The sequence below is a fragment of the Hordeum vulgare genome, chromosome 2H (genome assembly GCF_904849725.1).
Source record: "Hordeum vulgare subsp. vulgare chromosome 2H, MorexV3_pseudomolecules_assembly, whole genome shotgun sequence".
NCBI lineage: Eukaryota > Viridiplantae > Streptophyta > Magnoliopsida > Poales > Poaceae > Hordeum > Hordeum vulgare.
The window spans coordinates 615,881,222-615,905,111 of record NC_058519.1 but is presented as its reverse complement, the minus strand read 5'-3'; the positions used below and the strand labels follow the sequence as shown (position 1 = coordinate 615,905,111).

General features: G+C 47.8%; 1 protein-coding gene across 1 annotated transcript; it reads left to right on the top strand.

Moving 5' to 3' along the window:
* The first annotated feature begins 22,696 nt into the window (after positions 1-22,696).
* Positions 22,697-23,550, top strand: LOC123430816 (FCS-Like Zinc finger 3-like). The gene is made up of 2 exons (XM_045114654.1): positions 22,697-23,011; positions 23,115-23,550. Exons 1-2 carry the CDS (start codon positions 22,800-22,802, stop codon positions 23,272-23,274), a joined length of 372 nt encoding a protein of 123 aa, XP_044970589.1. The 5' UTR covers positions 22,697-22,799; the 3' UTR covers positions 23,275-23,550.
* The last annotated feature ends 340 nt before the right edge of the window (positions 23,551-23,890 follow it).

Here is a 23,890-nt window from a genome sequence, read left to right as displayed (position 1 = left end):
GTGTTGCCCCGCCGATATGGACGGTCTCGACGGAGGGGAGCTCCACTGCAACACCTTGGATGAGTGTCATGGCTGTTGGTCGCGGCGAAGGGGGCTCCACGCGCCACCTGGGATGGAAGGGAGCTCCATGACGGCGCCATGTGTGGTGGTCGCGACGGAAGGGAGCTCCACGCGCCGCCCCCGACGGAGGGGAGCTCAACGACGGCGCCATGGCTGCTGGTCGAGACGGATAGGAGCTCCACGTGCCGCCCGCGACGGAAGGGATCTCCATGGCGGCGCCATGGCTGTTGTCCAGCGACCCTCACGGCGTGTGCTCTCGCACGGCCACGGGAGGGACCCGATTGCTTTTTTCAAAATTTTGTAGGGACCCAATTGTGTTTTTGAAAAGTTTGGAGGAACTTGATGGCATTTTTGAAAAGTTTACAGACACTGACATGTGGGATCCACATGTAAGTTAACGGTCAAATAAACAATCAAACCGACGGATCATTTAGGTGCTCGTCCGATCTGTCATAAACATGTTTACTTTTCTAACAACGAAGATTTTGGATTTTTTTTTGAACAATCAACCACGCATTGGATAGTTATCTGTAAAAAAAATTAATATGTTTTTAAAACTTTAACGTGTAAAGTAGTCTTATGCTAGTATTTATTACTCCATGACCGTAGCACCGTGGAGGCGAGGATCGATCCCGGAAGAAGCACGTCACGTCCTCGCTGGATCCGACGGACTCATGGCATGGACCCGGCATGTGTCACACCACGGGTACGTGTGCGTGCGCGACAGCGCATGGACGGCCACCGCCCATGCCCACGCTGTCGTGCCCCTCGGCCGCTCCGTTGCAGGCACCCGTCCCGTGTGGCCAACATCGATCGGGTTAAACCGCGTGCTTCCAAGCAAAAACCCTTGGTGAAAACGTCAGCATTTGTTTACTGCTGCTACCAGTACTGCCCAAGTAGCCAACAAAGCGACTGTGCTTGGGCGTGAAGTTTCGTGTGTATAAAAAAAATCGGGCACAAATCTCAGCGAAGCAAAAGCTAGCTGCGCTTGCTTCCCGGAAAGAGGCCTCGCCGTCGTAGCCGGATGCCACTGGCTCCCCGATCCTCTATACCAAGTGGCCGTCTCTGCTCACGAGGGCGGCTAAGTAATTTAATTATCAACGCCCAAATCACAGTACTCGCACTAATTAAACCGTCCTGCAAACGGAGATGATTGGACGACCCACAAAGCCAAAGGTAACCCACCCTACAAAAAATTGAGGCGTGCAAGTGCAAGTGCAAGGTGTAGCTAGGTGCGTCTCCTCCCAAGCCAAAGCGCATCCACGTAGCACGGCCCTGTTCCCCACGCGAGGCCTGCCACGCCCTCCTCGCTTAAACAACCGTCCTGCCTCCGTAAAGCGCAAGCTTCTTTATGACGATCATACTACCATACGCGTTGGACGTAGGTTCTACGTTCGTGGAGACGGGAATCTGCCAAGGCGTCTCGTCAGTGATGCCGGTGCTACGTACAATGTGCTACAGCGGCGTGCACGGGGCACCAACACGAGCCATTATTCCCGTCGACGGAAAGGAAAAGCTAGCCGGCAGGGGGATCGCGATAGCTTATTCCTGGTCCTGGTCCATGGCATGGCGACTGTTTATTATTCTATGCCCAACCATGTGGGCGTGTGTTGCCTTCTCATAGGCCGGCGAAAAAGCCCTACCCATTATTAGTGTCAGTAGTGTGGCGAGGTTGCTTTAGTTTAAGTTTAGGTGATAATAACCAGGTGTTTAGAGGCCGCCTAATGTACGATTAGATTCGAGCGCACATGATCGGGGAGCCTAGGTACGGCGAATGTGTCCGGTCGAACGTGGTGGTCTACACTGCAGCCCGGCATTCTCTAGTGTGTGTCTGTGCGTGTGTGTGCTGGGAAAGGAGAAGCATCGATCGCGGCAATGGCGAGCATGTAAAAAACGGGTCAATTAATTGGTGTGCAAGTAAAGAATGGACCTGCTACTGCTTCAACTTGTTTGCTACGCCGGCCGGTACACGTGTGTGACGGTTGAGATCTACTCCTGGTTTTTTTAGGGACAGATTCAGAGATGTACTCCTACAGTGGATTTTTTCACTGTTTTGATCCCTAAGGCGTAAGTTCATCACAAAACGAACTCGGTTCGAAAGTATTTCACGTTTTGCCCCTTTTGAAAACGCCAGAGACCGTGGCGTTGCAGGCCTTAGCAGAAACGCCAGTCTACTGGACGTTGCAGGCCTCATGTGCAACGCCAGTCTACTGGAAACGCCAAGCAGACCAAAGCAGAAACGCCAAGGGGGCTGGCATTGCAGACCAAAATAGAAATGCCAAGCTCCCTGGCGTTTCCTTAGTCCAGTACCGCAGTGCTGGGGTCCTGGCCAGCGTTGCACCCAGCGAAGAAACGCCAGACATGCTGGCGTTGCAGACCCAACCAGAAACGCCAAGCTTCCTGCGTTTCCTTAGTCCAGTACCCCAAAACAAGATTTTTTCACTGTTTTGATCAACAAACATATTTCATAGAATATAGTTTAAATCGTAAGACCATAATTCACAGCATAACACCATTCATCAAAACATAACACCATAATTCACAGCATAACACCATTCATCAAAACATAACATCATAATTCAAAGCATAACACCATAATTTAAATAATAAGACTCAACATAACATCATAGTTCATAGTTTAACAGACGTAGTTCAACAAACAACATAGTTCAACAGAAAACATAGTTCATAGTTTCCTCCCTCTCTTTGCAGCCATCTTGCCCTTAGTAACGTAGCCCTCTGGAGTGTTCTGCCAGCCAGGACGTCTCATGTTCCTTGAGCTAGCTCGACGTGTTTCTTCCGTCGGCTGAGTGGGTTGACTTGACCGCGGAGCATCTTCCATCTGCGAAGCCCCAAACTCAATGAAGTCCGGATCCGCGGCCTCGTTGTCGGACTCATCTTCTTCTTCAATCTCCTCTTCATGTGCTCGGCTAGAAGAAACATGTGCTCGACTCGAAGACGGACGAGCGAAAGAGGCCCGTGGCCGGCTGGCAGACGGACGAGCGGAAGACTGCACATTCATCGTGTACTGCGCACGTGCCCTCACATCGGTGAACGAAACACCGTGGCAAGAAAGTAAAGCCGCTAGTGTGCGGCACCGATCGACAACCTTCTGCGCAAGGAAAAGATAATGACATGTTAATATGCTAACAAAGGTATGACAAAACAAAGGTTAACAAGGCATCAAACCTGCAGAGTAGTTCTAACAAGTCCGTCCGTTTGTGGACATGGGGCACGAGCAAGGACCCTTGGCGTTTCTGCTTTGGTCTGTAACGCCAGCCCCATTGACGTTTCTGCTTTGGTCTGCAACGTCCAGTAGACTGGCGTTGCACATGAGGCCTGCAACGTCCAGTAGACTGACGTTTCTGCTAAGGCCTGCAACGCCACGGTCTCTAGCGTTTTCAAAAGAGTCAAAACGTGAAATACTTTCAAACCGAGTTCGTTTTGTGATGAACTTACGCGTTAAGGATCAAAAGAGTGCATGTGCGCGCATGCGTCGTCGTCAGCCACGAGCGTGACACGTACGTATGCACTGGCGACTGGTGTTTACCTCGGCTAATAAGTTTCTGGAGACAATGTACTTAGGATTAAACAGCTCTTGTTTGTTCGGTTCGTGCTAGCTAGACCTAGGCCCGTTTGTTAATCACGAGACTGTGTCAGCCGAACAATTCGCTCGTTATTTTCTTCCCCTTGTCCGCTAACCACCGTAGGCATCGAGTTGCAACTCCTCGGCTTCTAACATTATTTGAGACGTGCGCATCTCTTTGTCTGAACAAGAGAGCGTAGGTATCAACTAGATATGTCAGTGCTAAGTTGGTAACAACAAGAAGCTCCTCTGGCGAGACGACTGACAACGAGGAACGAATTCTTATCATGTGTCGTGTTTGGTGGTTGAATAGCTGAGGCAGTGGATTCACGTTGTCTGCTACTAGAATTCTTCGTTGTTCATGTTGGGTGGTTGAGGGTTGAGACGCTGAATCCACGGCGTCAGGAAGAACTATTGTAATGGTTGTTGACACGAAAAATTCTAGAGGTGGCCGGCTGGGTTGACTTCCGTTCCTTCTTCTAGCTGATCACCCATTCCCGTTTGTTTTTTCATACATTTTTGCGACACTTGGATCCCCTTGAGTATTTCATATTGCGTGTCAGTATAAGATCAGAGGAGATATGCTTAACAATGAAGGCCAGTTTCCGTATGCTCGCTAGCCAAGGTTGAACCGGTGCTACGTCGTGTCATACTTTTTTTTTTTTTTTGCGAATCTACGTCGAGTCATAGTTGTGTGACTGATACGTGTACGAAAGGTTCTTATTCTTCTATATTCGTTTGGAGAGAATACATTAAGGTTCCTTTCTGCCCAACTTAAGAATCTAGTATATGTTGCTTGGTCATGCATGACTCAGACGAGACTGCATTTTCTTGTGTTTTGTCTGCTATATCTTTTTCTTGGAGAGGAATCTAGCGAACGGCGATCAAATAATCAATGCAGTTTGCATATTGAATAAAATATTTTTAAGATCCAACAACGGTGGCACCCATTGGTAATAGCAGGAAGCAACAAAAAATAACAAGGTGGTGAAGATCTTAGGACCAAAGATCCAAAGATAAAAGAAAAAGAAAAACAATTGTCCTAAAAGAGCTACTCCCTCTGTTTGGAAATACTTGTGCTAGGAATGAATATATGTAGATGTGTTTTAGTTATAGATGCATCCATTTTTATACATTTATGCGACAACTAATTCGGGACAACGGGAGTACAACACAACACTCCATACAATTCACATTAGACAACGTAGCTCCGACTCCAACTATGCACGACGAAGGAAACTAGGCAAGGTTGACGTCGCAAAGGATCACCGAGCGAAGTACCAATCAAGCGTCATTGTATACCATCCCCCCCCCCCCACCGCGGCCTCAACTTTGCAGCAACAGCCAGTTGAAGCACTCTCACGGACACGTCGGAGAAGAAGGTCCGACTATCATGTCCAAGACCACGCCTCCGACATTGCACACCATCATCATCTCAGGCTGTAAGTGGGACCGTCTGCGGGAGGCCCGCACCCGCCCCACTTTTGCCGCATAATCTATGTGGGATGTCCACGTATGCCCACATAATATTTCGCAGGGCAAATGGGTTTAGTGGACATCCCACATAGCATTACACGTAAATGTTAGACTCAGTCATGTTATGATAGAATACTGGTGCTGTGCATGTAGAGTCTAAGCGCGCGCGCTAGAGGAGAGTGCCGCCGACGAGGTCGAGGTCTGAAGGGACATGCACCAGATGGTCTTTATTCTGTCCATAGACTAAACGAATTCAAAATCAAGGTATGCGTTCGAGTCAGCGTTGTCTGAACGGAGGCCGCTTGCTCCGATCATCATCTGCATATCCTCCTGTGTCATGCCGTCGGCATGGACGGTGTCGGAGGATGAGTAGGGGTAGAGGACGGCCTGGAGCACGTTGGCGAGCTGCTCATGGTGTCGCACGTCGGGCAAGGAGCCGAGGCGTCGGTGTTCAGGTGAGCGTTGCGGCGAGTGCATGCAGTGTCTAAGGTCATCAGCCGTACTCTAACCGGTGCAATAGCTCCTCTACCAGAGGTGAACGGTGGCAAGGGCTAGCATCTTGCCGGGGCAAACACTAGCATCTTGCTTCTGTTGCGATTGCTGCTTCCTCGGCTGTTGATATGGGCATAAGTAGGGTTTTGTGGAATAACCCGCAAGTCCCACATAATTTTGATGCTTGCCCACGGTTGTCCACGGATGCGATTTTTGCGGGCTTGGCCGCGGGCGCCGCGGGCAACCCGTGTCCACCTGCAGCCTGATCATCATCGTTGCCACATAAGCCACAGTACATGTCTAGTCATAGAAAACATCAAAGGGATCAAAATCCTCAAGACGACACCCTAAAAAGGGAAACAACATTGAAGACAACGTCACCGTCCGCCCCTAGAACAAAATCTGATCTTTCACCCAAAAAGATTAATCTGAGAGCAAAGGCTTTGAACAATTCCAACAAATGCCTTCAAAAAGGATAAACGACGTCCACGGATTATCATTAAAGTTATTTCAGTCTGTCCCAAAAAAAGAAGTGATTTCAGTCTGTCCCAAAGAAAGAGCTGATTTCAGTCAGCTGACCCGGCTAAGTCAAGCGTGACTGTACGCAGAGTGCAATTATTTTTGTCCCATCAGGGTGATTTATTTGACCAATGGAAATGGGCGCTGTTGAACCGCTGAATGGTTAATCTATAGTATATTTTACCCCTATCGAGGAAGAAATCGTCCGTTACATTTGACTTCCTGATCTTGTTCCCTAGAAGAAGAAAAAAACTCGTTCCTGTTCCAATTTACATAACCACACTCCACAGTCTTACTAAGTGTACCACGTAACACGTTAAAAGCAGCTTCAAATACAGATGCCCTTTCTTCTGTACAGGTATCAGTCAAGTCACACGATGAAAGCAGGCACGAGCCACGGGGGCTACGATGCCAAGAATTGACAGCCGTGAACGAACGAACGAGCCAGCTAGCCGGACGCAGCAGCACAAAACGCCACACAATGTCGACACTCTGCACTTCACGTCAGAGCGACACTTTTTCCTGTGCCGAGCGTGAATCTCCAGTGATCTCTGGACAAGTGACAGCACCACCCATACGAACGAGGTAACAGTGAAAATAGACGACGGGAAAAAAGAACGCCACGCCCAACACCGGCCGGTACACCGTGTTGCGCCCGCCGGACTTCGTCGCGGCCGAAAGCGACGGCGGCGCGAATGGCAACGAAATACGTACTACCCGTCAAGCTCGGCGATGAATATGATACTACCACCACCGATGTCTCTTTCGTCTCGTACCAAAAATATTGCGGGAGCAGAAGAATGACACTTCCTCCAGAAATAAATCAAAGAGCCGTTTATTGATTATTAGTTGAGTGAAGTAAGCTAGTACTAGAGAGGAAATTGAACAAGCAATTCATCATACTCCACTGCTATACTTAATATCCTCAAATAATTGAGGCCATTAACATGGAAGCCTAACCCCAACTGATTATTGTAGGTGGCTGGTGACTCGGAGCTGTCACGGATTTTCAGTTTTTAATGTTGGGAACGGATGCTTCCGGTTGCTACTGTTTAATGTTAGGGAGGTGATGGTGAGTGGTTCTTTTTCTATGCGAGACGTACAATACAACCCATTGTATTGGGTGTCAAAGAAAGTGACCCCTTGACAAGGCCATACACTGTGTATGATTTGTGAGCGCTCAATCATATACTCGTATATTTGTACTGGTTTACATATCTGTTGATGTCCCCCATTTTTTTTATATTTGTACATTAATCCTTCAACTTTTTGCAGAGAAATGCTGCGTCCCACTAGCCTTGCGTAGTAAAAATAATTCATGTTGTCGTGCTATTGGGAATTAGTAGCCATATGGGTGGCATTTTGGACAAAGAGATTATCTGTGAAAAGAAAATAACATGTATAAAAAGAATGGTTGTTGTTCAATCGAATCGTCATTAACGATTTTAGAATCAGACAACCAATTCTTGGGTATTGGACTAAAATTAACGAATTAAAAGAGCTCTCTCGAGTATGAAATACTAAGGCTGCTCTTTTGATATGCTCGATGTTCCCACCACCGGGCATTCCGCCACAAAGCGGCTACCGATGTCAACGCCAAGGATATTGAGGATCCTCTTCTCCCTTAACTTCGGCCAGCTCTACCGTCATTTCAATCTCAACTCTTGCCACCTTCTCTCCTCTTCATCCTCATCCTTGGAGGGATTTTTAGACGGGGCATGTCTTTCTTGGTTGCGTGCTGACGCTAAGGAGCTCATATCGGGACTGGTAATTCTTGGTCACCAACACATAAGTTTTTCTATCCGGGCTATCATGTTTGGAAGCTAAAACAGAGGTACTCGAATCATGGTGGTCTTTCATAGGTCGGCCACAATGATGGAGGAGCTCAAATCAGGGTCGACCACACCTAAGCGGACTAAATGTTAACCTCCCCTCTCAACTTCAGCCACCGCTGCATCCTCAACTCCGGTGGCAACCAGCTCCTTCCTCCAATCTTGCACATATATCTCATGTCTCCAGTTTTGGGATTCCAAAACAAGAAAATCAACAATATTTGGAAATAAATTTGACTCCGATACAAATTACGACTTTACTTGCCATCTAAACAACAAAATCATTTTAATTCCCTCTCATTTTATATGACCCTCTATTTTAATTCCCCGAGCCCAACATCAACATATAAACATAAAACCATGATTTTTCCTTGAATATTATTTTTATATTTTGTATCCAATGGTCAATTATTTAGCTACGTCCTAGTCACCGGATGCGTAACCCAAAGCTAAATTTACTCCATTTCGTTGTTGTAGAACCAAAATATCCCATGCCTTTAACGAAGAGTATAAGCAAAATATCTCAGGTTAGAAGCTACTCCGAAATATTTCATTTTTTAAGGATCACAACAACTATCATTAATCAGTGGGAAATAACTGTTTACAATCATTGTGCGGAAAGATCTCAGGTCATCTTGTATGTGAAAAGTCCTTGATCTAGTCATGCCCCCTTCTCGCAAGCGCAACAACTTTGTGGTCCAGGATATATGTTGCATTCCCTCTTAATAACCTTGATCAATTGAAGCAACCGGAAATATATCATGTTTCTAACTAAGGGTACACACAAATATATCATGTTTCTTACCCAAGAGTATATGCAAAATATCCCATGTTTAGGAGCATCACTACACTTTTATCGCCAATTTGTTAGTTTCTTTAGTTCACTAGTCATCACTTTGTACTCCGCACTTATCTTCGAGCAACACTAGATATTCTGATTCCATCATGCATCAATTACTTTATCACACTTTATCCCCCAAACTGCATGTGACACTTAAAAGAGGAACACGCCATCAACGATATACTGCACGCGATACATCATCCTAGACGAAGTCCACAAGATATGTGGAGAACAATGGGCAGGCCTCACACATCTCAAATGTGCCCCTTTTTATCAAGTAAACTAAGCTTCTCGTAGCAATTTACACACCCCTTGTGCTTTCAAGCCAATTAACACTGGTGGAAAAAAGGCCTTTGGTCGCGGTTCGCAACTGCCATTAGTCGCGGTTGCGCAACCGCGACCAACTAAGCGCGACTAAAGCCCCCCACCTTTAGTCGCGGTTCTTAAGAAACCGCGACTAAAGGCCCGTCCACGTGGGCGCCAGGCGGCCGTCTGGGCGGAGGACCTTTAGTCGCGGTTCTTCTGGCCAACCGCGACTAAAGGCCCCCGCGCCCCCCCCCCTAAACCTGTTTTCTGTTTAATTTGTATTGTTTTATTTCTTTTGTGCTTTATTTTAATTTTGAAGGAATTTCATATATTCTACGGTACTACATACATGCATATGAATGTACAATTTCAAACAAATTTGAAATTAGAACCAAAAAGAATTCAAGAGGAATATACAATATATATTCAATATCATCGGATGACCATATACAATTTTGAACAAGTTTCCATACATAATTTAATGCATATAAAGTTCTACGTCCTCGTAATGGTGTTCTCCTTTAGGATGGAGGACTTCCCTGCTGAACCATCCAGCTAGTTCCTCTTGAAGTGGTCGGAAGCGAGCTTCTGGACTAAGCATCATCCGGAGGTTATTCCTCTTAGCATTGGTATCACTCGGAACCCGCTCAGAGGTGTATCTCCGGATCATCTCACAGACATAGTATCCACATAGATTGGTCCCCGCTGGCTGAATATCCCCAGCATTCTTCGGCTTTGACCTTTTGAATTCTAGCTCTTTTTTGAATTCACCGACCTTTGTATCTACGAACCGTCTCCAAACCCTACGAGGCAAAGAAAATTAAATGAACAAGAGAGTTATTAGTTACTTGATATTAGGAAATGAACGAAATAGGCCGATCGATATAGAGCGCAAATGAATGAAAATAATTACTTCTGCAGCATTCTTCTCATGCCGCCCCAAAGCTTTGGATCCATATTCAGAGAGTCGTGGACGAGACATTCTGAGGTGTTAACTTTAATTACTAGCAGAATCCAGTGGAACCTGCGGACACGATACATGCACAGTACGTCATGCATAACTCATCGATTAGCCGGCCACATACCATGCATGGAGTAAACAAAAGAGAATGTGCTCAAGACAGAAACACTCATCCAAAATGGTAAGGAAATAGAATATCACTTTTGAGTTCCTGCTTTGTAAGAAACTGCCACAGGTCTGCCTCCATGTCGGCGGGGTGATGCTCCAACACATGTCCATTAACGATGTGTGGGTCAATGAACCCAACATCATGGATGTTCCTTACTCTGCATTCCTTAATCTTCATTCTGCATGTATAATAGCGGACACAACAATATAGTTAGGACATATATATAGTGCAGGCAATATGAACGAGATGGGTTAGAAATAAATCACTTACAGAACGTAGCAACTGATGATAGATTTGTCGAGATCGCGCAGATTGAAAAGCTGGAACAATTCACTCAGTTCAATTTGTACATAGTAATGTTTGAAGTGATGCTCATGTCTAACTTCCGCATAAATATAATCTTTGGCGCTTTTATTTTTTATGTAACCCTTGTACCATTTCAGCAGACCTTTCATTTGTGGAGGTAGATCCTTTTCCTGCGCAGGCTCGACGAGAGGCCCATTCTTGACATATGTAATTACTACCTCCTTCACTGGCGCCTCATCAAGGCCTAACAGTTCACGAAGAGTAATACCTAAGTTGGCCGCTTGTTCTCTGGCACTCGTTGCAGTCAATCCCTGTGCTGCCGCAGCTTGTATGATCTCGGGGGCATCCGGACCGGCGGCTTCCACTATAAGCGGGGCAATCGATTGTTTACTTTGTTCCCCGAGCTGGGCAACTTGTTTCCCGCTTTTTTTACTTTCGGCCTTCTCCCGCTCTTTGTTCTCCTTGAACATGAGTGCCTGCCTGCGAAGTTCACGTGCATAGTCGTCAGGCAGATTCTTCGCGGCTTGGGACGGTGTGCTCAAAAATGACTTAGCCCACTTCTTTTGCTCATCAGAAAATACTGGCTTGGGCTCGGGCTCTCTTTTCTTCTTGCAGTCCGCCTTCCATTTCTCCAAATCAGCAGCCGCGGCCGTGTCGACTTCCTCGGCACTACGTTCCCAAGGCCTTGTGGGGAGAGGCTTCAATGATGGCTCCGGTACCTTTGTGGTCTTAGGTACATAAGGGTCCGGGTTAATAATCCAGGACTGCTTCTGCTTCTGCTTCTTTGCCGGAGGTGGATTGGGGGGCGGCGTCTGATCACCCGCCGGACGAGGACTGGGGGGCGGCGTCTGATCACCCGCCGGACGTTGTGGACTGGGGGGCGTCGGCTGACGTGACGGAGGTGTAGGTGAACCGCCACCACCACCACCACCACCACCACCGCCACCGCCACCACCACCACCGTAGGGGGGTGGACTTGTTGTCCTTGGCGCCTCGCCTGGAAACTTGATAAACTTCTTTTGCCATAGAATGAAATGGCGCTTGACATCTCCAAGTCTTTTCTCCCCTTCAAGTGTAGCAATGTCAATCTCCAGGTCCTCAAACCCTTGGACTATGTCCTCCACCGTGACACGAGCATAGCCATCTTGAATGGGGTTGTTGTGGTGGAGTGCTCCAGGTAAACATGGTAAAGCACTGCCGATGGCTACCTTCATGGACATGTTCCCGATAGGATAATACAGATGACATTCTTTCATCTCCTTTATATCGTCCACGGGGTAGCGAGGAGGCTCCGGTGCAGTAATTTCGACCACCAGAGGCTCCGGTGCATTAATTTCGACCACCAGAGGCTCCGGTGCATTAATTTCGGTCGTCGGTGCATCTGCACCAGCCGGTGGGGCCTCCGTGGAAGCCACGCTGCTTCTCCGCTGCTGGCTTCCGAGATCCGCTGGATGATCTTCATGCTGCACCCGAGCTGCATCTCTTTCGGCTACTAGTACACTCATGGTTTTCTTCATCACATCCATTTCCGATGCCAACCGCGCCACAACATCTGCTTCCCGATCCATCTTTCTCTTACGGCTTCTGTAACCGTACGGGTCATCGTTCTGGGGGAACCCTATTTTCCACGGAATGTGCCCCATGCCTCGTACACGTCCTCCGTGTTCAGGATTCCCGAGGGCTTTTGTCAGCGCGTCGTTCTCTCTGTTGAACTTGATCTTCCCCTCTTGAGCATCCCTCATTGCGTCAATAAGGGCTTGGGTGGGTTTAATTAATTTGCCCCGGTAAACACACTCCCCTGTCTCCGGGTTCAGCGTTCCCCCATGCCCGTACCACCAGCTTTTGGCCCTTGGGTCCCATCCCTCCGTACCTGGACGGATTCCTCGCGCCCTCAGCTCGTTCTCCATCTTCTCCAACCTAGGCAACAAAATGCGATACCCTCCTGGCCCCATAATATGATTGTACTCCTTCTTAGCCGCATTTTCCTTATTTTTTTTCGATATTTGAATGAACTGCTCCGATTTCTTTTGCTTCACAAATTCTGGCCAATCATGTTTCAGTTTCTCATATTGTCCTTTGAAATCCGGAGTCTTGTTCTGCTTGACAAAGTCATGGGCTAGATTTTGCTTGAATTTCCGGAATGCGTCGGCCATCTTATGAAGAGCGAACTGTTTGACTAGCCTCCTCCTCTCCTTGTTTTCCTCAATCTTGTTACCCTCCTCATCGAATTTGTTGTATTCCGGAGGTAGAACGAAATGTTCCATAAGCTTCTTGAAGCAATCTTTTTTTGTTCTCTTATCGACAAAAGTGAAACCTGCAGCAATTCGTGCCTTCTTTGGCTCATTCCACTCCTGGACGGTGATCGAGACGTTGTCTCTAACAACGGCTCCGCATTGGCTGACAAACTTGGTGGCGTTCTTGCGGGGCTCCAGCGGCCTGCCGGTTGCACTGTCGACAACCTCGATGGTGCATGTTTCTCCTTGTTTCATCGTCTTGGTTGCGCCACGCTTTGACGACGTACTCGATTGTTTCGACGATCCGGCCGAGGGCTAAAATAAGAAAGAGAGTCGCGCGCGTTAGTACACACATATTTATTCAAATCAGTTAGTTTGTATCACCAGAGGCTCAATGTATATATATACCTCGGCGCCGGAGGTGGTTGCTACTTCCATTTGAAGATCGTCGTTTATCGACGTTTGTTCGGCATCATCTTGCTGACGGCGCCCTTCATCTTCACCGTCAAGGTTCAGATAAGAAGAGATATCATCTTCTTCTTCTCCGGTCGGCACATATAGAATATCGCCGTTTATGATGCCGAACATATGTGCTTCACCGTCCGGATCATATTTGTCCATAATCGGGTCAGCTCTATCGTCCGCCATTATGTCAGTCCTGAAAACATGTAGTAAAAACAAATTAATTAAGTGAAGAAGGGGGGCGGTGGCGGTGGCGGTGGCGAAAGGGCGGTGGCAAAAAAATTCTGGCCCGAATTTTCAAGCCCAATGGGCCAAGCCCAAAAATTCTGACATATGACATGGCCCAATGGGCCAAGCCCAAAAATTCTGGCCCGAATTTTCACATATGACATGGCACGTGTTCGGATGCAATAAAATTAATATAAATTTTCAAGCCCAATGGGCCAAGCCCAAAAATTCTGGCCCATAAAACTCTTTTGCATTTTGTTGGACCACACGTTATTTTTTATTGTCTCATCTTTTTACACAAGAAATTTGAACTAGGGAATTTAAAAAAATGACATTTCATTGATATATAATTAGGACTGGATGCTGTATACATATTTCTTTTATTGACTCAAGTCACTAAGATAAGATTTTTTTACTCGTAAATTTTAATAATTGATACTTCATGAACCAAAAAATATGTGGCCAACAAGTTAAAATTAATGGAAAACATCAAAATTACAAGTTCAGTAATTGTATTTGACATATCCATATTATAAATAGCATTTTTATATGGTCATTAATATAGTATTATAATTATTATAAATAGCAAAATAAGCAAGATGGAGACCAACTTGTTTTTTGGTGATGGTTAACACATTATAGAGCAAAGTACTTCTCTAAACAAAATATCTTCAAAAGTTAAGAAAAACCAAAATCATAATGCTCCATAGATTGTCGGTTCCCTAGATGTGCAAGATCAAATATATTTATTTCTTTCTTTTATCTCATTCGAAGGAAGGCATGTGAGTGAGACACCCTTCAAGATCGACGTTCAAGATCGACGTTCGTTCTTCCAAGATATCGACTTGTTCAAGATCGACGTTCGTTCTTCCAAGATCGACGTTCGTTCTTCCAAGACGGCGTTCTTCCAAGGAAGCGAGGAAGGCGGGCGCGCGGCGCGGGAAAGATGAAAACCAACCGCGACGGCGAGGGTTCAAGATCGACGTTCGTTCTTCCAAGACGGCGTTCTTCCAAGGAAGCGAGGAAAGGCGGGCGCGCGGCGCGGGAAAGATGAAAACCAACCGCGACGGCGAGGGCGGCGACGGCGGCGACGACGGCGAGGGCGACGACGAGGGCGAGGGCGACGGCGGGCGGCGTCGACGAGGGCGAGGGCGACGGCGGCGGCAGGCCTTCGGCGCGCGCGCGACGGTTGGAATCGGAGAAGACGAGAGAGATGGAGAAGACGGCGGCAGGGGAGGCGCCCGCACTGTATTTATAGCCCCCCCTTTAGTCGCGGTTGGGGAGGCGACCCGCGATTAAAGGGTACCTTTAGTCGCGGGTCGCCTCCCCAACCGCGACTAAAGGGTTTTTGGCGGGTTTTTTGCCTTCCCGCGCCCCCCCCTTTAGTCGCGGTTGGGGAGGCGACCCGCGACTAAAGGGTAACCTTCAGTCGCGGTTGGCCAGACCGACCGCGACTAAAGGGTAACCTTTAGTCGCGGTTTGCCAGACCAACCGCGACTAAAGGCCCCTTTCATTTTATTTTCAGAACCTTTTATCTTTTTCTTTTCAGAAAAATCATCAATGCTTTTATAGAAACTTCAAACATTTTATTTTCTGTTTTCTAAGCATATTTTCGTAGGAAAAATATGCATAGAGACAATACTTCTCGCCCGAGCCGTGAGCGCGCCGCCCCTTTCTTCTCCTATCCGCCCGCTGAGAGGATTCCTCTTCTTCCCGCCATTTCTTCCCTGTCTTCCCGCCTCTTTCTTCCCGCCACTTTCTTCCCGCCTCCTGTCTTCCCGCCACTTTCTTCCCGCCTCCTGTCTTCCCGCCTCCTGTCTTCCCGCTCCCATTTTTCCCGCCATTTCTCACTACATATATGTAGCCCGGCTTGGCCAGCATTATCACATCTCTACAATCTCTCATCACTCTCTCATGGCTTCCACCGCACCCACTCTAACCTACCAGCAGGTGGAGGAGCTTTGCGCCTCGAACTACCCTTGTCCACCGGGCTACCGCGTCCCCACCGGCTGGAGCCTAAGCGCCGGCGGCGTGCCGGTCCCTCCCGTCCCTCAGGGTACTGCGCGCCGGGCGGCCATCACGAACCACTACTACCTCGACCTCACGCCGGAGCAGCGGATGAATCCCCGCTGGCATCCCGATAACCAGCATACTTGGGACGCCTTCTTCATCAATCGGCGTGAGAGGGCGCTCGCCAGGTATGAGGAGGACGGTCTGCCTCCTGGGAACTTCCACGAGGCCGGCCGTCGGCTATGGTGGTACGGCCGGACTCTGCAGAGCGTCATGGACTACATCACGGCCGGCGATATCCCCCGCCTGCGCTACCCTCAGTTCGAGCCACGAGCGCCGCCCGACGACAGCGACGACAGCAGCGACGACGACGGCGGCAACTTAGAAGGCGACGACTACCAGTACAACGACGACAGCGGCTATGAAGACTACGAGTATGCATATTATACGCCTAGGGAGGAGTATGACTAAATCACTCCAAATTTCATGTATCATCAGTGGTATCTCGAATCATTCGAAAATGGACACCAAACACATCACGGGTAATATAATTCACATGATCCATTCAACAAAGTTTGGTACAATAAATTATTACACATCATTTCTTCCCTTGTGTCCCTGCTTGCTTACGATTGTGCCGTATCCATGGAGCATCCTCATCATTTAACTTAATGCTTGGGTCGGTGTTCACTTTGAAGGGCGGAATTTCAGCAAACATATTATAATCTTCTGACATGTCTGTCTTGTCCTCCACTCCCACGATGTTTATTTTCCCTGAAAGAACAATGTGGCGCTTTGGATCATCGCATGATGTACTGATCGTTTTCTTATCTTTCCGTTTCCTCGGTTTGCTACTCATGTCCTTCACATAGAAAACCTGAGCGACATCTTTCGCTAGGACGAATGGTTCGTCAAGGTAACCAAGATTGTTGAAATCCACCATTGTCATTCCGTATTGCTGGTCCACCTTTACCCCACCTCCTGTTAGCTTGAACCATTTGCACCGGAACAAAGGGACCTTAAAGGAGGGTCCATAGTCAAGTTCCCATATCTCCTCTATGTAACCATAATATGTGACCTCTTGCCCATTCTCGGTTGCTGCATCAAAGCGGACACCACTGTTTTGGTTGGTGCTCTTTTTATCTTGGGCGATCGTGTAAAATGTATTCCCATTTATCTCGTACCCTTGGAAAGTCGTTATAGTCGAAGATGGTGTCTTGGCCAACATGTACAGCTGATCTACAACATCATTGTCATTCATTAAATGTTTTCTCAACCAACTGCCGAAAGTCTCCATGTGGGCCTTCCTAATCCAGGATTCAGGCTTCCCCGGGTTGTCAGAGCGTAAAATATTCTTGTGTTTCTCAAAGTACGGAGCCACCAAGCTGGAATTGGTCAGTACAGTGTGGTGTGCTTCAGTCAGAGAATGGCCGTCCATACATATCGTTGATTTCCTTCCGATCGTGCCTTTTCCACTTAGTCTCCCCTCGTGCCGCGATCGAGGAAGACCAATCGGCTTAAGGTCAGGAACAAAGTCAACACAAAACTCAATTACCTCCTCATTTCCATAGCCCTTGGCGATGCTTCCTTCTGGCCTAGCACGGTTACGAACATATTTCTTTAATACTCCCATGAACCTCTCGAAGGGGAACATATTGTGTAGAAATACAGGACCGAGAACGAAAATCTCTTCGACTAGGTGAACCAGGAGGTGCGTCATAATATTGAAGAAGGATGGCGGGAACACCAGCTCGAAACTGACAAGACATTGGATCACATCGTTCTGTAACCGTGGTAGAACTTCTGGATTGATTACCTTCTGAGAGATTGCATTGAGGAATGCACATAGCTTCACAATGGCTACTCGAACATTTTCCGGCAGGAGCCCCCTCAAAGCAATCGGAAGCAATTGCGTCATAATCACGTGGCAGTCGTGAGACTTCAGGTTTTGGAACTTTTTCTCCGCCATGTTTATTATTCCCTTTATATTGGACGAGAATCCAGACGGGACCTTCATACTGCTCAGGCATTCAAAAAAGATGACCTTCTCTTCTTTGGTCAGAGCGTAGCTGGCACGACCTTGAAACCATTCCGGATGCCGGTCATCAGGGTCTTTCAAACGTTGCTGGTCCTGCCGTGCTTCCTTTGTATCATTTGTCTTCCCATACACGCCCAAGAAGCTTAGGAGGTTCACGCAAATATTCTTCGTAACGTGCATCACGTCGATTGCAGAGCGGACATCTAGGACTTTCCAATATTCTAGCTCCCAGAATATAGATTTCTTCTTCCACATGGCTGCGTGCCCGTCAGCTCCCTTCGGAACTGATTGTCCGCCAGGACCCTTTCCAAAGATGACTTTCAAATCCTTGACCATATCAAATACCTCAGCACCAGTGCGTTCCGCAGGCTTCGGCCGGTGATCTGCCTTGCCGTTGTAATGCTTGCCTTTCTTTCTTACTGGATGAATTTTCGAAAGAAATCGACGATGCCCAAGGTACACGTTCTTCTTACAATTTGGCAAATGTACACTTTCAGTCTCATGTAAGCAGTGCGTGCATGCATTGTATCCCTTATTTGACAGTCCCGAAAGGTTACTAAGAGCAGGCCAATCGTTGATGGTTACGAAAAGCAACGCTCGTAGGTCAAATTCCTCTTGTTTGTGCTCATCCCACACACGGACACCACCCCACAGCTGTAAAAGTTCATCAACTAATGGCCTTAGGTACACATCGATGTCGTTGCCGGGTTGCTTCGGACCTTGGATGAGCAATGGCATCATAATGAACTTCCGCTTCATGCACAACCAAGGAGGAAGGTTGTAGATGCATAGAGTCACGGGCCAGGTGCTATGGCTGGAGCTCTGCTCGCCAAAAGGATTCATGCCATCCGTACTTAGAGCAAATCTTATGTTCCTTGCGTCAGCTGCAAAATCCTTGAACCATCTGTCGATCTTTCTCCATTGCGTTCCATCTGCGGTGTGTCTCAACTCCCCGTCCGACTTACGGTCCTCTTTGTGCCATCGCAACAACTTGGCATGCTCTTTGTTCCTGAACAGACGTTTCAACCGTGGTATTATAGGAGCATACCACATCACCTTGGCGGGAACCCTCTTCCTGGGTTTCTGGCCCTCAACATCGTCACCAGGGTCATCGCCTCTGATCTTATAACGCAATGCAGTGCATACCGGGCATTCATTCAAATTCTCGTATTCACCGCGGTAGAGGATGCAGTCGTTGATGCATGCATGTATCTTCAGAACCTCTAAACCTAGAGGGCAGACAACCTTCTTTGCTTCGTACGTACTGGTGGGCAACTCGTTATCCTTTGGAAACATATTCTTCAACATTTTCAGCAAGTTTTCAAATGCCGAGTCAGCTACACCTGCCTCTGCCTTCCATTTCAGCAAATCCAGTGTGCAGCCCAGCTTTTTCAGACCATCATCGCATCCGGGGTACAGCGCCTTTCTGTGATCCTCTAACATGCGATCCAAATTCTCCCTCTCCTTTTCAGTTTCGCAGCGTCTCCGTGCATCAGCAATGGTCCGACCAAGATCATCAACGGGATCATCACGTGCCTCTTCTTCACCTTCCCCTTCACCTTCAGCATCCTCCATGAAAGTATCACCGAAATGAGCAAGATAGCTTTCATCGATGAAATCATCCCCTTCTTCATCTTCTTCCATTATAACCCCTCTTTCTCCATGCTTGGTCCAACAATTATAGCTTGGCATGAAACCGTGCCGAAGCAGATGCATGTGAACATCTCTTGAGGAAGAGTAACCCTTCTGATTCTTACAGTTAACACATGGACAGATAACAAAACCCCCCCGCTTGTTCGCATTAGCCACTACGAGGAAATCTTTCAAACCCGTACTGAACTCGCCGGAGAGTCGGTTAACGTACATCCATTGCCGATTCATCTGCATTATTATAATATAAAATATATAATTAACCATCATGCATTTGTTAAACTAACTAGCTACAAACAATATAAATTAAACAATGAACTACACACATGCATATTTTATCAATGACACATCAAAGGTTCATCAAGTTGCTAACCGCGATCGAGGAGTGTGGCTCCAACACTTCATGTCATGTTTGTTTCATGCTCTTGGGGCATTTCATCAAACACCTTATGTGCATAAGAGGAACCAAAAGCAAACCTAAACCCTAAGTGTGAAGAGAATGGCTCTAAATGGCTAAGTGTTGGCTGCTGGATGGGTATATATAGGGGAGGGGCTTTAGTTGCGGTTGGCCTGGCAAACCGTGACTAAAGGTGCCCGAAGGCCTTTAGTCGCGGTTGGCCTGGCCAACCGCGACTAAAGCCCCTTACGTGCACCAGCTGGCCACCGAGCGCCCTGGGCCCAGGCCTTTGGTCGCGGTTCACCTCCAGAACCGCGACTAAAGGTCCCATTAGTCGCGGTTCCTACAGCTTCGCGACTTATGGGGCTGGACGGAAGCCTGTTTTTCCACCAGTGTAAGTAGGATTGTCGCCCAATTAGGCAGCCGCACCTAGTACACTGTTGTTTTCCATGGACAAGTTATGTTTAGTTTATATTAGTACATGAGAGGAGAGATCCATGGATCATCCAGATATGCAAGCTCGAAGCCGGATTCCCCCAAATAATTGGGTGTGACAAGTACAAATGTACTCGAGAAGCTCGAAGTTGGGTCACTCGATGGCACCACAGTCTGCCTGGCCATAGCACCCGCAGGATCCGTCAAGGGCGGGCATCGGTATGTTGTTGGGATGCTGAGGCCGTCCGCAAATTGAGACTGAGTCGTCAGGAGTTAACTGGATTGAGGACTTGGAGGCCACTAACCTTGATGGCTCCAGGACCTTGGATTTGAGGAAGGTGATGAAGGCGCCAAAGTAGGGAGCACACGTCCTCGCCGTTGCCTTCCACCGCAAGGCTTAGCCTTGTGTTCTCCTCCGATGACGATGAGGAAGGGAGTAGTGGTGATGTCAACCTCTAGGTTTAGGGATGGTGGTGGCGGCGGCCTTTGGAATCGCTCGCGACCGACCCATAAGAGCATCTACAACCAGACTTATCAAACATGACCACCAAAACGACCGCGGACGCACCCGGTCAATGACCGGACTTGTCCCCTATTTGTACGTTTGCGCATCCACCGTCTTCATTTTATTTTCTCATATGTCGAGTTGCTTACACGTGATTGCTGAAGAGAAAGAGAGAGAGAAAAAAGAATGAATAAATAAAAATAAAAGGTAGTCCAGGGTGAGTCATGTCCTACATGACGGACTGAATGGGCGCGCTTGGCGCGTCCACGAGCCCTCATATTCTTCCTATATTTTTTCTCAATACGAGGGTTCGTAGACAACACGGGCATATAGTGATGATATGAGGGGCTTAGTCCGGTCATTTTATTTCTCCTCTATTTTGCCCGGTCACTGACCGGACGCATCCGTGAGCATATGAGAGGTCGTTTGAGGCGTCCGGTTGTAGATGCTCTAAGGCAGTTATGACTCTCGTTCTCATGTTTCTTACGAAGAGTATACGCAAAATATCTCATGTTAGAAGGTACACACAAATATCTCATGCTTCTAACCCAATAGTGCATGCAAAATATAGCATGCTTGAGGCCATGCTAATTAACGTGTCGTTGGCACTTGGCAGATCCAAAATATCCTATGTTTGTAACAAAGATAGTTTGCTGGGTTGTTGGTGTTGAGTGCCACTCATCACCCGGTACCCCGTGCCCATCTTTCAGCAACGCTAGATATTCCCATGGAACCATGCATGCATCAACTGCTTTAGTTTAGCGCACACTTTATCCGCCCCCAAGTTGCATGGCACGCTTAAAGGTGGCACGCGCCATCAACGACACACCGCACGCGACACATCATCCTAGTCGACGGAGACTACAAGATGCGTGGAGAACGATGGGCAGGCCTCGCATGAGATCAGATCACAGAAGTGTTGGTTTGTTTAAAGTAAACCGAGCTTCTCATCGCAGTTCGCAGGCCCCTCGTGGTGTCAAGCCGAGTAGGAGGTGGATTGTCGTGAAATCAGGCAGCCGCACCTACTCCGCCCCTGTTTCCCCATCGACCGGTTCAGTCTAGTTTATGTTAAATCCATGGAGCCAACCAGCTGCTGAACCACAAAAACCGGAGTTGTTTCACTGATCCCTCGAATAATCGGACGTGACATGTTACAAAGCTGCTCCAACTTGAGAGAAAGAAGCGGAGAAACGAATAAATATCGGACGGTTTGTCGACACTGCTGACTCATGATTCTGCTCGCCGGAATAGTGCATCAGTAGTGCGGCCATGGACCACCACCCCGCGCCCCGGTTTTGATTTGGCCGTTCGGCGAGCCAGCTTGCGGCCTTTGCAGTTGCAGCTTGCTTACTGTGTGCGTGCGTAGGACCCCTTCTAGAGGAAGGATTTGTGCTAGTGGCCCGGTGGTGGTATGTGCTGTGGGTCCAAAAGAAAAAGTCTCTTGCAACTGGGGGTGATTTTATCAAGGAAATAATATCTTTGCATCCCACTCGCGCTGCGTTCGCCATATATGTAGCTTGGCACCTATGGTCATGCATTATTGCGTGTGCCAATGAGACCCAATTATTAACGTTCACTAGCAACGGCTAATGGCGGGAGAAAGACCGAAATAACCTTGTTTGATGGTGCTTAGTCAATGGGTAGGTTAAGCACATGTGAGGAACATCTCAAACTTTTTTTGTTGTCGTAAACGAATGGTGCGAGAAATATTTGGCCGCGAAACAGCAAAACTCGGAACCATGTAGAGCATGCATGACCTATTTTCAGGCATTCGAACACCACCATTCTTGACAATTTTAAGAGAAGGCAATTAAAAGTGTACAACTATAAAACAATGTACCTGACGCCCTATGCAAACCAGTCTTGTAAAAACTAGTTTGGCAGTTTCTTGAACGTGTTGAGAATCATTTTTGTAGTATACAATGTAGAAAATGTCTCATGACTAGCCAATCATAAAAAAATAACAATGCAATCCTTTTTTTGGGGGGGGGGGGGGTGCTGGGAAACGGCAACTTTATTGTTTATCTCGCCCAAGTACAAACTCACAAAGTTTAGCAAATAAACATCCAAAAAATACAACGGGAGCAACCTTGCTCAACATCTTGAGTGCTAAGCGTAATTTCATCTAACACAGAGGGCCAAAGTGAAAAGCACACCACCCTCCCTAATATAAGGGGATGTCTCGCTTCTCTTCTCTCCTCCCCCACTCCCTTCACTCATTCCTACTAGTAGCTGAAAAGAAAGAGAAGCATTACCAGCTTGCAGAAGGAAACTACAACCCCATCGATCTCCATGGAAATCTACGGTGACCTCGAGGCCGGCTGCCTCAGCCACTCCGTCTCGCCCATCAAGCCGGCGTCCTCGCCGAGGAAGCCCGGGCCTGGCCGGCTCTTCTGCGACCCCTGCGACGACGCCGACGAGCTCCTCGGCCGCCACCACTACCTGGACATCTGCTTCAGCTGCCGGAAGCTCCTCGCCGAGAACAAAGACATCTTCATGTACAGGTGAATACACGCTACCAACATCCTACCCTCCATGATCCCTCCTTTTGGATTACCTCCGCCCAAGAATTGTCTCTGATGGTGGCTTGGTTGATTTCTCTTGCAGAGGTGACACGCCCTTCTGCAGCGAGGAGTGCAGGCAGGAGCAGATCGAGATCGACGAGGCGAGGGAGAAGCGGTCGAATCAGACCGGGAGGGCGGAGGAGCAGCGGCAGAGGCAGCAGCGGAAGCAGAGCACCCCGAGGATCCCGGTGTGGGCGTGGTAGCCAGGGCGGTTTTCCGGCGACCAAGCCGAGCGTAGGATTTTCATCTTTTTAGCAAGCAGTTCGTGAACAAAAGCTCGACGATGAGTTGGGCGGTCCAGGTCCAGATCTTATGCCGTCCCCTGAACCGCAGCGATCTCCGAAGATGGAGAAGAAGAGTTTGTTTTGTGGGTGGATTATCACTGGTTTTTTGTTCTTGCGTCGCGTAAGGTGTACTATAATCTGTCGATATGAAAGAAAGGGAGAGGCATAACAGAAGCTCTCTCAATTTTCTCATCAGTTCAGCTGTGTTCTTGGGGTCTTTTCTATTGTTCCATACATATACTCGCACGGATGCATGCTTCCACCCATAACAGTGGACGCAGTATTAGTAAGATTTATAATTGAGCTTTATTCGTTTTGGCCCACGAACATGATCGCCTCTGTTGCTGTATTATGGGAAATTAAGGCCGTTACTGTTATAAAAATTGAATAATATTGGAGGCCGTTGCCTTCTACTGTGTCTGTGTGTGCATACAGCAGAGGCAGAGACCCATCCAACCAACGGTCCTGTTCGTTTCTACTAGTTGGGCAGAGGGGGGTAACTTGGGAACTCTGGAGACAAAACAAATGATTCCCT